The sequence below is a fragment of the Chelmon rostratus genome, chromosome 14 (assembly GCF_017976325.1).
Source record: "Chelmon rostratus isolate fCheRos1 chromosome 14, fCheRos1.pri, whole genome shotgun sequence".
NCBI lineage: Eukaryota > Metazoa > Chordata > Actinopteri > Chaetodontiformes > Chaetodontidae > Chelmon > Chelmon rostratus.
The window spans coordinates 18,622,316-18,637,157 of NC_055671.1; the positions used below are offsets into that span (position 1 = coordinate 18,622,316).

The window sequence follows — 14,842 nt, forward strand, 5'->3', positions numbered from 1 at the left end:
TGAAATAGATGTTGGATGCATCTACCACTTACCACCTCCTCCGGGGAGAAGACTGCAAATGAATGTGAAGGAATCGAGGGGGAAAATGAAAAATGAGGTAATAGTTTACATGAACAGGTAAGATGTCGTTTTCTGGTTGTGATGCTGGGCACCGTCTCCACCTCGCTGTCAAATCCTCACCTCTCCCATTCAGCTTACAACACTTGCCCCTTAACCCTAATGCATTATTAATATCGCATCTGTTGCTTGCTGCTTGTGTTTTATTGTTTCTACCCTTAAGCCCTTTCACCAGATTAATATGAATTTTATACATTTTTAATTATTGTAAGTAGCAGAATGTAACTGTATATACTTACTCAAGTACTGTACTTGAATACAATTTTAAGGTGCTTGTACTTTACTTGTGCATTTCCATTTCATCCTACTTTATACCAGAACTCCAACATACTTCTACACTACAGCTTATAGCTTACTTTTTAAATTAAGATTTTACATCAAAAATATGAGAAGATTATAGAATATAATGCATTTATTTTAAAGAGTAAACCAGTGGTTTCCAACCTGTTTGACATGTGACCCTTACAAAAGGTCGATGCGGCTCCTGGCCATGTTTCAGATGCCTATGAGTTGTTAGCAGTTACACCAAAGACACGTTTCTCAGATGGTTTCATGACCTTTTGAGGCTCAAGGAGTACTTTATTGCATTTAGCTTATAATACTTATGACTTTTACTTCAGTGGGATGTAGATTGTAAGACTTTTACTTATAGTGGAGCATTTTTACATTGATGTATTAGCATAATTTTTGTCTACTTCTTAAAAGCCCCTTTTAATTATAATTTTTCTTCATTCTTCTTTTGATCTACCTCATATACACATCAACAAATTAGATGCTAGTCTCCTGCACACACACACACAAATACAGTTCTCCCACACAAGTACTTCTACTCGCAGTCATGTCTCATCTTCAGCCTGGCTTAAAGTCTCTGCAATCTGTGTCTCTATCTCATATTACGTCTTCTGTTTTTCTATCAAAAAAACAATACCTTGCTACAGCGACTCTTCCATTTTTAATAATACTTGTGTACTTGACACTGCAGACACATTCTTCCACAGCACTGATGCCATATTCTAGGATACTATAATATGGCAGAAAGAGTACCAGACTCTGATTATGAGAACTTCAGTGATTCTGAAGCTGCAGCACTGGCATTTCTCTCATCACGGTAAAAAAAAAAGAGGAAACATTGGTGTTATTGCTTTAATACACCACGGTGCAAACCATCCACTTAGTTTAATGTGGCAATTGGCTCCTTTCCATTCCACCTTATCTCACCTCGTCCTATCCAGTTTGAAATACCTCGAATCCCCTACACAAACATTTGGTAATTGCTGTTGCCTGATAACTCGCCCTTCAGGACCCTAGTCCGTCTCCATGACTCCCTTCTCATCACCCCGACTCCCTCTTTAGTTGAAGGTCTACAATGCAGATGCATTTCTTTTCAATTAGCATATCAGAAAAACACAATAATTACTCCTATTGTCTCTCGTAATCGAAACAGACTTAATTGAATACATTTCCCCTTCCTCTGCCACCCTGAGACAAAAGTGCAGAACTAAGAAAGGGGATGTATCTTTGATTTATTATGTACAGGTGGAGGGGGATTTTAAAATTCTCACTCCCTGGATTTCTTTGGAGAGATGCCTGGTAATAACTCTCCAGTCTAAAGGCAGGGAAGAAGAACCTTATGCAGATGATTAATATGAGCAAGACATTAGTTTGATAAGTCCAGCCTGACAAAATCAGTGCGAGTGTGTCTGCTGGTTTTCAGATGTATTTTAGCTTAAGTAGCTTTTATCCACTGCACTGAATCAAGGGAATATGCTGCATGCACGCACAATTAGTGTTCAGCCCCACGTATGCAATCATGTCGTTTTTTCATAGCATGAGAGTCACTTTGGTGCGATGCTGTGATCCCCTGAGCCGCGTGGGTTAACAACACAGCTTTATGGATAGTTTTTAGCTGCAGGAAAACTTATGTTTTTACAAGCGTCATAGCTTCATTAAAAAGGAAAATTACATATTATGGAGGATTTTTTTGATTAAGTCAAAACTGAAATGATTCATTGATTACCTGATGGACAGAAATCATATAATATTTAGGTTTTCTGAGTGTTGATCAGAAATGTAAAGACATTGCCTTTGTTCTGGACAATACAATGGGCATTTTTTACTTTTTCTGACATTTTAAGACAAAACCAATCATCAAGTATCTGATAAAACAGTGGAAAGATTAATCAATAATTGTTGGTTGCAGTCCTACATAATGCATTTTATTTACTTTCTAAGTAAATGATACATGCAATATGTTAACGCTAACTCATGTGACAACCTCAGTGATTCCTTTCACTGCATTTAAGATAAAAAAAACATCAAAAGTTTTATGGTAACATTTGATATCTGAAAATCTGTGGCAGCAGAGAAGCCTTCAATCCATCATTCAGTCACCCAGAAAGTCGAACTTGGGTTAGGGTTTAGGCAAATAGTAGTTATTGTTATGGTTAGGGCAAATCTCCAGGAAATGATTCTAAGTCTATGTAATGTTCCCAAAAGCAATGGAAACCTAAAGTGTGTGTGTGTGTGTGTGTGTGTGTCTATAAGAAATAACATGAAATGTAGTGGTAGTAATATGGTGGCAAAATTGCCACCACATCCACTGTGTTGTCATTATGAAAAGAATTCCTTGAAGGCACCTTACATATGGACGGGGAACAATGAGGGGTACTTGAGTCTCTGAAAGGGCAGTGGGAGTATGTCATGAAAATGCTGCTCTCAATGTATAAATGGTATTGTTTCCAGACATTTCAATCAACAGCATGTTGGCTTAACTGCCTCTGAGACTGTTCTTTAGCTGTTCTTCACTGCAATAAGAAAATTCCCCTCACTGGGGAACAACAGAGTACCACAAACAAAACTAAAGGACTTTCTCCACACTTCTCCCACCACTGTAAGTAAGAAATGAGCCACTACTGACCATTCACCTGCAGCACATGTGTCTGATGCAGGTCTTCATAGCCGTAGGCATGGCAACTGTAGTTCCCCATGTGGATGGTCGTCACCTTGGTGATGTACAGGGAGCCATCGTCCCCAAAGTCCTGTAACGCAGGGACGAGATGGAAGAGGAAAATTAAGTAAAGGAAGAAGAGGCAGGGGTTGTGGCGAAAGAGCACAAGATAGGAAGAAGAGGAGGTAAGGAAGGAGATGAGGAACACGAGGTGTAGGAGAGGAACAGTGGTGAGGAATGGGCGACAGGAAAGAGCCACAGGGGAGGGAGAAATGAAGGTAGCGTGATAGAATACATAAGGATGCTTGGAGAGAGCCGCAAGAGGAGAGAGGAGGCACACAACAGCAGGGAGTGATGGGAAAAGACAAGAGAGAAAAAGAGTGATGTGAAAAGGAAGAGAGACCATGAATCAACGGTTTCCCTGTTGAGCTGAAGCAGGCGTTGGGGAATTTGATCCTCCTCTCTCCCCTCATCATGCTGCCTCAGCCTGATAAATGGCAAGGGTTAAAAATATAAAGCCCATTAGGTTGATGAATGGAGCTGGTTGTTGTTGGTGCAGCATGCGGCAGTCACCAGGGGGTTCCAGCCACAGCTTAGGGCGGATTAAGGCATTAAATAGTTTGCTGTCCCACCAAGTGGCAGAGCAGATGTCCTGATGCAGCTCTGTCGTGACATGGAAGCCACAAACGGCTGCTTTCGTTCTGAGGGCTCGAGAAATTAATGTGACCTGACAGAAGGGCACTTTGTGACAGGAAAAAGTGAAATGATTTCCTTCAAAGAAAGATGGGGGAGTTTAGGCAGCCTTTAAAGTTCAGAATTTACAATTAAGGTGAGAGATACAACTACACCAGCGAGGGCAATTAAAACTGAGCAGACCACTTGAGTTAAAACGTATGACTGCAATATATCTGGCGGGTTATGCCAAATATATTTTAGTTTAAAATCTTAACTATCCTTTTGTGGTCCCTGTGAAAAAAGAGGTATCCATTAGGGCTGTCTCCTGAATGTTGATTATTTGAATCAATCGTGGTGCCCTGGAGTGTAACCTCATGCTGTTTTTAGGCTGCAAACTTCACACCAAACTGGAACTGAAATGGAGAGGGGCTTTATTTCTTTAACTGTGTGCTAACCTGATGTTTAATCAAAGCAGTTAAAACACAAGACTTGTTATGAAGACTTTGTACTGCTTTGAGGGTGAAAACAGAGCAGAATTCACTAAAGCTGGAGCTCAAAGATGATCGATACAGACTTCAAACTTTGAAACTGCAAGTTTAGCCATTTCTGTGTTGCTTTACTGTTAATTATGCTTGTTAGCCTGTTGAATTTGGCGTTTGTATGTTCCGTGGCTAGTATCATCGATTGTAGACCCACATGCTGGAGCTATGTTAGCATATGTGAACATCAAGCTTCATTTAAAACCAGTCAAATAACCAGAGCAGTAGGTTGGATGATATGTCATACATTTGTGAAAAACATCAGTAATAATGGTCTGCATTTTCTTAAAACTGAGACTGGCCAGTCAATATCTACTTGGAAGCTCTGATTCAGGTACAGCACTAGCGACAAAAAAGCAAAAACAACTTAGTCTTCCACTCTGATCCCTGAACTTGCATTGTGTCTGGTTGGCTGTTGTCAATAGTGACTGTGAAGACATGGATGTAAATGGGTCTATCGAGGTCCTCCCAACATAATGAGAATAGAACTACTGAGTTCATGAAATGGACTGCAGGTACGCAGACAAGCAGACTGAAAAAACTCTCAGGAGAAAATTACAGGCTTTTATTTTCAGTCAAGTTAAATTATATGCTTTTGCAATGGAAAAAAGCAGTGGAAAAATTATACATGAAAATGGCCAGTGGCCACATTCAAATTAATAGAATTCAAGTCCCTCATTGAAGTTTTCTTTTTTCCAGATGCAAAATTACACCAATATCTCCTTTGACCTGTTCTCCAATGGTTATTATCATTGCTTTTTCATAATACCTTGAATAGTAGTGATTCATGTTATGTTTAGCAAGTAGTAGCAATGCACATGCACAGTTGCTGTCAGTAATTGTTTTCAATAAAGAAATATACATTATTCATTTCTGAGTGAAACAGTGTCCAGTCTCACCTCAGATGTACACCTCTGGCTGATGGACAGCAGCAGCGACAGTATAAGCAGCTGTAGATTGTATTGGTGTTCTGTCTGCGCCTGTTTGTCGTACTGACTGTGTCTCTTTGTTCTCATGCAATCAAACCTGGTGAAACAGGTCTGAACCATCCAATAGACTGTACACAGAACAAGGCTTGTGCCGACTGCAGATCAGGTAATATATCTACAACTGAAGGCATGGTCAATGATGTTTAGACAATCTTCACTAACCTACCATAAGAACTGCACTCTGTTGTGCATTTAAAGATGTTTCTGCCCCTCAGATGAGCTCCATTAATCAGCACAAGTGACGAATGAATTTTAAATTCTTACTAACAAACCAGTTAGCTTAGTTGACTCTCTGCATCTCCATTCCCTACATGCCTACTCACCAAAACTGCCTATGCGCTCCATAACAGTAGTTAACCTTATGGATATGTTTTGGATTGTGTGTTAAAGATGATAAAGTTAAATGAAACATGATGCTGTGATATTGCCGCACAGAGACATTACATAGCTTGCCGATAGAGACCCATAATATATTTATATATATGTTTTTCTTGGACACTAACCCTGCGTCCTGAGCACAAGTGTATCTCTCACTTTAATCAATGCAGCTGTCTGCACCGGCTCTGTGCAGCTGTGTTGGGTGATCCACAACCTGAGGTGTTTATTTACACTTTGTCTAATTTTTCAACCATAACCCAACGACTGTAAACACAAAGTTAATGCCCAATAAAAAGGCCCTGAATAAACATATTTATCGACATTTTGCAACATGTGTGAGCAGAGTGTGATCTGGACAGAGCCAGACAGTTTTAACCATTAGTGAGGTGGCCAGAAGTCGTCCATTCTGGCATTTCATTGCTGTGGCATGCTGTAACTCTTCCACCCCCTCTTACCCCTGGCACACCCTGGCGATGGGATCACTTATGTCTGATCTGATAGAGTAACCAGTGTTTTTTGTTGTAGAGTGAAAAACAGAGAAATAAATGAAATGCAAGCAGTAGAGTGGAGAAGAAGGTGTGCAGGAAGGGAACAAAGACACAGAGAGATACTATGAGAGAGCAGACAAATGAGACTGATTATAATGGAGGCTCAGCTCTCAGGTTCGAGGGGTTACAAGCCAGAGTGCAGAAAGATTTCAATCATTGTCAAATGAAACGTTTGAAAATAAGCCTGTTTCCACTCAACACAGTTCAACAGAGGAAAACAGCGTGCTGAAAGGAAAGTGATGTGATTGACCTGTCCAGGGTGTGCCCTGCCTCTCCCTGAGCGTCAGCTGGGATCGACTCCAGCCCCCCGCAACCCTTTAAAGGATCAGAGGATATAGCTGATGGATGGATGGATGTAGGAAAGTAAGGTCCTCTCCCTCATCTCATTCCATTTACACATTTCTAAAAAAAAAATTGCTCTACATCTATATACAAAATTGCATGTTTATCTTCTGCTTTTATGGACTTTGGGTAATTTATTTGAATGTCGACATTCTCATTACTTTATGGAGCATTTATCCTTTATTTATCCAGGAAGTCTATTAAAATACAAAATCTTTTGTACAAGAGGCAGCTGTCCAAACTGGCTAAATTGACCAGCTGCCCGCAAAAACATATTGCTTTACATATTACTTTTTGTTTTTTCGCCTGTTTTTTATTCTGGCAGACAGATTATGAAGAAATTCTACAAACAACAAAGGACTGAGGTGATCTCTTTCATTAATTGAGGGATTTCTAGTTTCATCTTTGACTGGACTGAGACGAAAGCCAAGCACAGACAGGGCTCCTCTCTACGTCCTGCAAATTCATTATGCTCGGCCAAGAGCCTGAGGGACCTCTGTTGCCATCACCTCTCCTCCAGTCTCCACCTTAACACTTGACATTGTTTATCGGCTCATCATCACAGCAGACCAACAAGGCCGCTCATTAACATGCAATTAGTGAATTGTGATCCGGCGGTGGGTAAAGCAAGGCCGGTGCTGCGCTGTCACCTGAGCAGATGTGCCCAAACAGGAGCAGGGCCACAAAGTTCATTAAGCACTGAGCAAGCTATAATTCTACTGTTTTTTTTTTTTTTTTTTTTTTAATTCTATTAAGGGCAGGGCAACAAAACGTTTATTTTTGTTTGATCCTCGATTTTACTTTCCTTGCCAACGATTTCCTGCCACCCTTCCTTCCTCACGTCCTCTCTGGCTTAAGGCCAGTTCATGGTTTTGGCGTCTGTGTGGCTGCAGGGGTCAACATTACGTAAATTTCGTCATCTGCCGAAGTCTTTGAAGGCCCTGTGCACGGTTGATTATTAGGGTACACACAGTAGGAGCTTTTTTTAAATCAGGAAGGCAGGATTCTTTGCTCACCTCCCAGGATCCTAACAGCATTTATGAGTACTGCAAACCAAATGGAAATACAAGAAAGGAGCAACATGCTCATGATTAGAAGTTAACCGAAAAACTCCCAGAGCTCATAACACTTTTAAAGCAGCCATGTGATTATTTTAATTTGAAGAAAGTGTTAGTAGACTATTTGTATTCAATCAATGTGAAGAGCCCCTCAACTGTGCCATCTTACTGCTGAAGTTTATAAATGTCAATAATAAGATAAATATTCATCAGGTGGTCCAATTAAATTAGAAAGACAGAAACTAGACAGGAACATTTTAAAAACATATACACACACACCTTAAGGTGTTAAACAATTTTCTCCAGTCTCTTTTAGCGCACTGTTTTTGGTTTGCTGCAAATGAACTGCATGGTTCAGTCACATTGCTCTCATCATCCTGATTTCCAGCAGCAGCAATCAGCTGTTTTCACAAACCAAACTCTGAAAAACTTGCTGTTCACTACCTGCCCAGCCACAACACAGCAGAGAAAAAAGTTAGCAACAAGCTGCCGCAGAGCGCTGAACATCTACGGCTAAAGAATCGGATATATCTCAGGAGTTTAAGGACAGTGGAAGCTAGATTTACACTCATCATGAGCACAATCCCTGTAGGATGATCATGTTGTGTCTTCTGATGAGTAAGCAGGTGCTTGTTTGCTAACACATCAGCCATGACAGCGTTGTGTTGGAGTCCTTCAGCCCCTTGTGGCCAAAAATCTATTAATACTGCTTTAATTGTATTCACAATGCTATCACTTGACTATAAATAAGGAGTGATGCTGTAACCAGTAGGACATGGTCTAAGACAGACTACATATATAGCACCATCAATATAAACAAAAACAAAGAAGTTTTTGTATTTGTTTTTCTTACTTTGCTATATTTTGAAAAACTGCATGCTATATAACTAGTAAAAAAACAACCAACATGAGTTACTCATTAGGCTTTGCATGTGTTTGTGAAATAAGCAACACTCAGATCCTGTGGCCATCACCACCATCAGCTCCAGCACCATCAGCAACATCAACAAACTGCAGCCTCTCCAGCATCATCCCTGCTGAAGAAAACCACATGCACTTACATTGATGTCCTCCAGGTCCAAGAAGTTCAGTATGATGCCATTCCTCTTCCAGATGATTGGTGGGCGCAGCGTCCCTTGGATAGCACAGGTAAGGACGGCGCTGAGACCCACCGTTACCGTGGAGACGCTGATCCGCTGGTCCTCCGCCAGGCTCAGCTGCACAACCTCTGTTGGAATGAGAGCATGAAGGGAAATGATTGGTGTTGGAGCGAGAGAATGGATGCCAGAAAGGCAAATAAGAGACAAGAGTAAGAAGAAAAGATTTAGAAAAATGGGAAGATGGAGAAAGAAGGAGAGAAAAAAAGAAAGCAGAGAAAATCACAAATCAGAGCGAGTGTGCTGATGTAGTGGAACTGTAGCCAAGCTTAATACATTTCTAAGCATCCATCTCATTACTAGTGGACCGGGGAGGATAAACAGCTGTCCGGGAGTGAAGGATATCCTGTATGAAAAAAGACCACGTGTCAGAGGACACACAGCTAGCCAAATATCATTCTTCTCATTAAGGGAAATTTATGTTCATTGAAATGGCCATCCAATTCAATTCACCTTTACGGCAAATTAAGAATTATTCTTCACCGGTTCCCCTTGGCACCATAAATAGTATCTGTCACCACACTGTGCGGCCAGGCATGAAATCTACAGTCACAGTTACAGTCAGGAAACTTTGTCATCTACTGGACCTTTTCCTTATTGTCACTTTAAACTTGCTTCAAGCCCAATGTTTTAACTAGACATAAAAACTGTGTTTCAGCAGCAAAGTGGGCTATTCAGTATACACAGTATGTGTCCTATATATTCTCACTATTAGATCTCATTTTTCTTTTTATTTTCTCTAAACTCTCTCAGCACTATATGCACTTAAAATAGCATTATTTCTGTTTTAATTCTGTAAAAGAAAAAAAAAAAAAAAAGCTAACAAAAAACCAGGGAGAGGAGAGGAGCACAAGTATGCTGATGACACTGAGATATTGTGTGAATGTGGAGTTCAGGCACGTCAGCACTGACATGATATGTCAGTGTGTGACCCTGGGCCAATATTGACTGGGGACAGGATACACTTGGTTCACTAAATAAGGAGAAAGACACCTGATAGAAATCTAAATGGAGCCATCCAAGCATAATGCTGAGACGCACACGGACACGCACACACACACACACACACTGGATTGATACGATACGATCAACTAACCTTGCCGCATGACTGTTCAGTACTGAAATATTTAAAGAAAGGATATATTAAGATTAAGGATCTAATTAGAGGGAAAAAAAGTGAGAGAAAAGGTGCAGAGAAACTGAAATCTGTCATTTGGTGTAGAAATTGAACACCCAGAGTTAATAAAAGGGTGTTAATTTACAAAGTAAATGCTAATACAATTAGCACATGCAAAGAAAATTCATTTATTCAACATTGCAAGCAATTCCCTGAAAAACCTGATTACAAGGAATGCCTGAACATACAGCACAGAATAGCAATTCTCTAACTCATGCCAACTCATTCCTCTATTTACTTAAGTTATTACAATAAATATTCTGATACATGGTTTTCTGCAGAAAGTTAGCCATTCCAACCAAAATAAAACTTGATGAAATATGGTCATTGTGATGGCATCTTTTTACTGAGGTGGTTTCAGGTGTTGTAAGAAAAGACAGCTGATGCACTTTTAACTCAATCAGCTGATTTGGGTGATAATGCTTGAACTGAAACTGAAAACAACTTTGTTCTGCTACAAACTTTGTTAGCTTATCATCTTGCTACTGTCAGATTTTAAAATGGTCTTTCCACAGCGGGTATTTATGTCCTTCACCTCCTATGATTAGCACTGCAGTGTAAACTTGAAAGCATGTGCCAAGCATGACATCTGGTCACACATGGAGCTACTCTATGATCAGAACTGAAGCTGCAGAGCTGTTGCAGAATAAACTACACTGACTGATATGTTTTGATGTAACTTACATCAATCTAAGATTACCTACCACTAGCATGCTGAGAAGCATGCTTAGAGTTTACTGACTTCAGCTTCCTCAACTATATCAAATCTATACTTCTAAAACTTATAAGGGCAAACAAATCTATATGGAAAAAAAAAAAACACACTGGCTTTTAAGACCTGCAGTTGATGACCAAACGACATTGTAAGAACAGTATCACAGCAGAGTGAGTAAAATGAGTACAAGTAAAACGCAGAATATTGTGGAAATTGCCAAACTGTGGATGCAACTAAAAATCAGGGTTTTCAGACCCATTATAAGCATTTTTTCCACAGCACCTTAGCCAAATGAACACAAAAAACCTATGCAGCTGTGCTTTGGAGTCACACACACCTGCTTCCCTTCACTTGCTTCCTGTAAAATTCAGGATAAGCTGCAATTTGATTACATACAAGGCTCTGCATCACCTTGCCCTCAGCTACATTTCTGATCTCATTGTCCCGCATTCCACTTCTCGGCCACTCCGTCCCCCTAATCTCTGCCTTTTATCCATCCCCGCACCTGCAAAACAAAAGGCGATCTTCCCTTTGCAGTTTTTTTTGGAATAATCTTCTCCCATCCTTTAGATTTGCTGAAACTTTGGACTGTGTTTTTTGTTTTTGGTTGTCTTGTCTGCCTCTCCTCTTGTCTGCCTCCTTGTGCTGTGTTTTGTATTCTACTGTATCTTTATTTGTTCATTAATTTTTGTCTTTTCCTGATTGTGAAGCTGTGTTTTAAAGAGTGCTATATAAATAAAGCTTTACTCACTTGCTAAAATCATAAAACAGAATTCGTAAAAGAAAAAATTAAACAGAAAAAAGACTTTGGGAGAAAAATTCAAATGGATTTTACAGGGCCCTACAAACTTTCATTTCAACACCCACATGGGACAATTTCATTGTCAAAACACACTTCAAGTAGATGGCTAACAGACTTTGAAATGTTTGTGGGCAACTTCCTGTCCGGATCCAGACTTTTGACAAACACTGTTGTAAAAGACCCCTGGATATTAGCTGTCTGTTTCACATAGCTCTCCAGGTGATAGATATATCCGGGCTGACAGCTCGGTCTGTCAGTGATATTTCAGAATGCCTTGGGTACAGTGCACTGCCAGATCCAACACAGTTATAATTCAGCAGAGCAGTAATTTGGGTGGCAGAACAGCCTTTGAGTGCCATGTGGACAGATGAAGGATGAAGTGCATTGATCTGACATGGCTTGGAGGGGTGGTTTCAGGGTGGCACTATGAATTTCAACAAGACCACTGCTCACATTAAATTTAATCCAGTGCACGCAAGTAGGACCTATGTGGTTTGCTGTGTCTTTCCACAGCAGTTGACTGTTCAGATAGGCATCTAGTGTGACTGAACATTGATTCTCTTATAGGTAGAGAAGTAGGCATACGGCTTTAAAAGTCTGCTGGCGAGGACCGCCTCTTCAAAGTTCAGTCAGAGCAGAAGTACGAACTGTAATTAATAGGCAATGGCAGATAAAACAGTGGCTCCTGTGAAGGATGGGGTTGCTTTCAACAGCTACAGTAGGTACAAATAAGCACTGACAGATAACCTTCAGCTCAAAGCCCCTAATGCTGGGCAGCAACACTGCTGTCGACTGTACATACCAGGTCAAATAAATGTTCAATGATTCAAAATGGGCAGCTGTGTTTAAATATTTCCAGCAACTGTCTGGCCACCCTTCACATGAGGTCAGTCGAAACTTTCAAACTTTCTGCTGATGAATTAGTCCTCACTTTAATGTCTGTCAGAAAGGCTGTAGTTAAAAACAGAAAAAGAAAAAATAGATACCTCTGTGAAAGATGGACCAGTAGTGAAATTAATCCTGACAACATGAAATGAATCCTGATACCATCTAAACTCAGTTACAGTTTTTCAGACCAAGAAAAGTTGGGGTGAAAAACAACTGTGTAACTTTTGTTAGAAAATTTGATGACTGCTGCCGTCATTGTTCCAAGGAAGGTAAGACTTTATTGATCCCATGCCAGGGAAATTCACAAGGAGAGGTAGCAAACACAACAAGTAGAACAAACAAAAGATACAAAATAAAATCAACTATAGATAAATCATGCAAAGTAAAATCAACAATAGAAGGCTATGTACATATTAAAAAAATATTGCCAAAAACCAGGAATAGAACTGGGTACAGAAGAGTCATTAAGGGACAGATTAAATGTTAAAATTTTCATGTTGTACAGTTAAAAACAGCCATCGGTTGACAGCAGGTTAAAGTGGAGCTGGTTGAACAGACAGGGTCAGGTTTCAGCAGGGTTAAGAGGCACAGCTCAATTAATTTAAGCCTAGCTCAACAACAAACCCCTTCATAGACGCCATAACTAATTCATCAGTTGACAGGGGGTCTTGCCTCTCAATAGGTGTGACAGGGGCAAACACAAACAGAAAGCCAGGTTGCTAGTTCAAGCTAGCTAACCTACCTTATTTGTGCCAGTAACATATGAAGGTATTGATACTGAAAATATTTCTAATGCCTTACTTTAAGTTTCATGCTTGCTTTTCATTGAGTATCATAAAGTCTTTTCTATGTTGTAGTATCACTACCTGGTTTTGAAACCCACCAGTCAAGTTTAAGGCTCAGATTCTTAGTCTGGAGAACAGAGAGAAGTGCAGGGGGACAGAGAGAGGTTTTTAGCAGTTGCTTATTTTGGTCACAGGAGTTTGAAGTCAGATGTGCACTTGCATCCTTGTGACTTTTTTGTGAAGTGAGTTTTTGTGAATAGCATGTTTTGTTATTTCAATTCGCTCCAGTGTTCGCCAATGTGTTTTTATTCATCACGTCTGCCTTTGGTGCAGCTATTTTTTCCTTTTATAGACAAAAGGACTGTTACTGTGACCTTGACCTTGAGAAGGAGACAAAGACTTTGAACACACTTTGGGTGATTCGCAGACAACATTAACATTTGATACCAGCCCTATAGGCTATACACACGTTTACTCAACCACAAAGATTACTTCCGCTTTAAGAGCAACTCCATAAAAATTTGTTCAAACATCCTCCCACATTCTGCCCCATTCTCAGATGATCCAGACAAATTACATATCCACAAGCAGCGCCTGTTCTGTCCTGGCTTGCTGGGGAAGATTGTCATGACATTATCTAGCTAATGAGTCCGACTGTTTCCTCCCATTTCCCAAAATAGCTCCAATGTGTAAGTTAGTAATTGACTATCAGGGGAATTCAGGAGCTCCTCTGATCGATCAACACTGCTAACTGAGCTATGGACGTGCTGACGGGGCCAACAGGGAGGTCTCTGTATCCAGCTCTAGAGGGACATGTACAGTGTTAGTACAGAGACAGTGAGAAAGACAAATAGGAAGGAGCAAGGCCAAATTTTGGGAAAAAGATAGAGACAAAGATAGGGCTTAAAAAAAAGAAAAATAGGATGAATAAAACAAGGAGAAAGAAAAGACAGAAAAAGGAAAAAGTAGGCTGAAACGCCAGAGAGGAAGAATGTAAAAGTGCGTTAAAAAAAGGAGTTAAAACTTGTGTGTGCGTGTGAGGCAGGAAGAGAGACAAATTTGATGCAGAGCACGTAGAAGATCTCCCAGGGAATAACTAATGTGGCAAGCTCAAGACTGCAGCTCAGAGAGTTGTCCCTTTCCACTTTTATGAGACCAGTCTCTCGTGAGCTGGAGTAAGACATCAAGCCACAAAGCGGAGGAGCAGAACGCTGTGACTTTTTCAGAGGGTAAGACAGATAACATCCTCACACTAGACTAGAGGAGGGGAAGACAGAGGCGGTGAGGGACAGGGAGGACGTGGAAAATAATGACAGGTGGAAGGAGGGTTAAAGGTGAAGGAGTCATGTGACTGGGGCCGGGAAGCAGGAAAACAAGCTGCCAGGCACCCAGTAAGCAGAGATTTCTTGATTTGCCAGACAATCAGGCATCTAGTTTAACATTTTTAACACCATTAGAATAATTAAAATACCTGTAGCTGTTCAATGGGTAACAGGCTCCAATAACCTTTTTTCCCCAATTAAATGCCTTTTCAGCTGCAAATTACCAAATCCATGCAATAGCAAAGTAGCTATGACCACATTAAAGTAGCATCCATCCATTGATCAATTGATTGAAACTTTAAATTCAATTTAAATTACATTGAGTTGCTGCTCCCACAAGAATGTTAACACTGAATAAAAAAAATATACAGTATCATTGGACTCTTAGATTTAATCTCCTTGA

The 14,842-nt window shown here is 40.2% G+C and overlaps 1 protein-coding gene across 1 annotated transcript in view; it reads right to left on the minus strand.

Annotated features, from left to right (window-relative positions):
* fstl4 (follistatin-like 4) overlaps nucleotides 1-14,842 on the minus strand; it is a 188,541-nt gene that overhangs the window by 24,444 nt on the left and 149,255 nt on the right. The window contains exons 6-7 of the mRNA XM_041952258.1: nucleotides 8,655-8,821; nucleotides 3,035-3,155 (exon numbers count right to left, since the gene is read on the minus strand). Of these exons, the coding sequence (XP_041808192.1) occupies nucleotides 3,035-3,155; nucleotides 8,655-8,821 (288 nt within the window). The remainder of the gene's footprint in view (nucleotides 1-3,034; nucleotides 3,156-8,654; nucleotides 8,822-14,842) is intronic.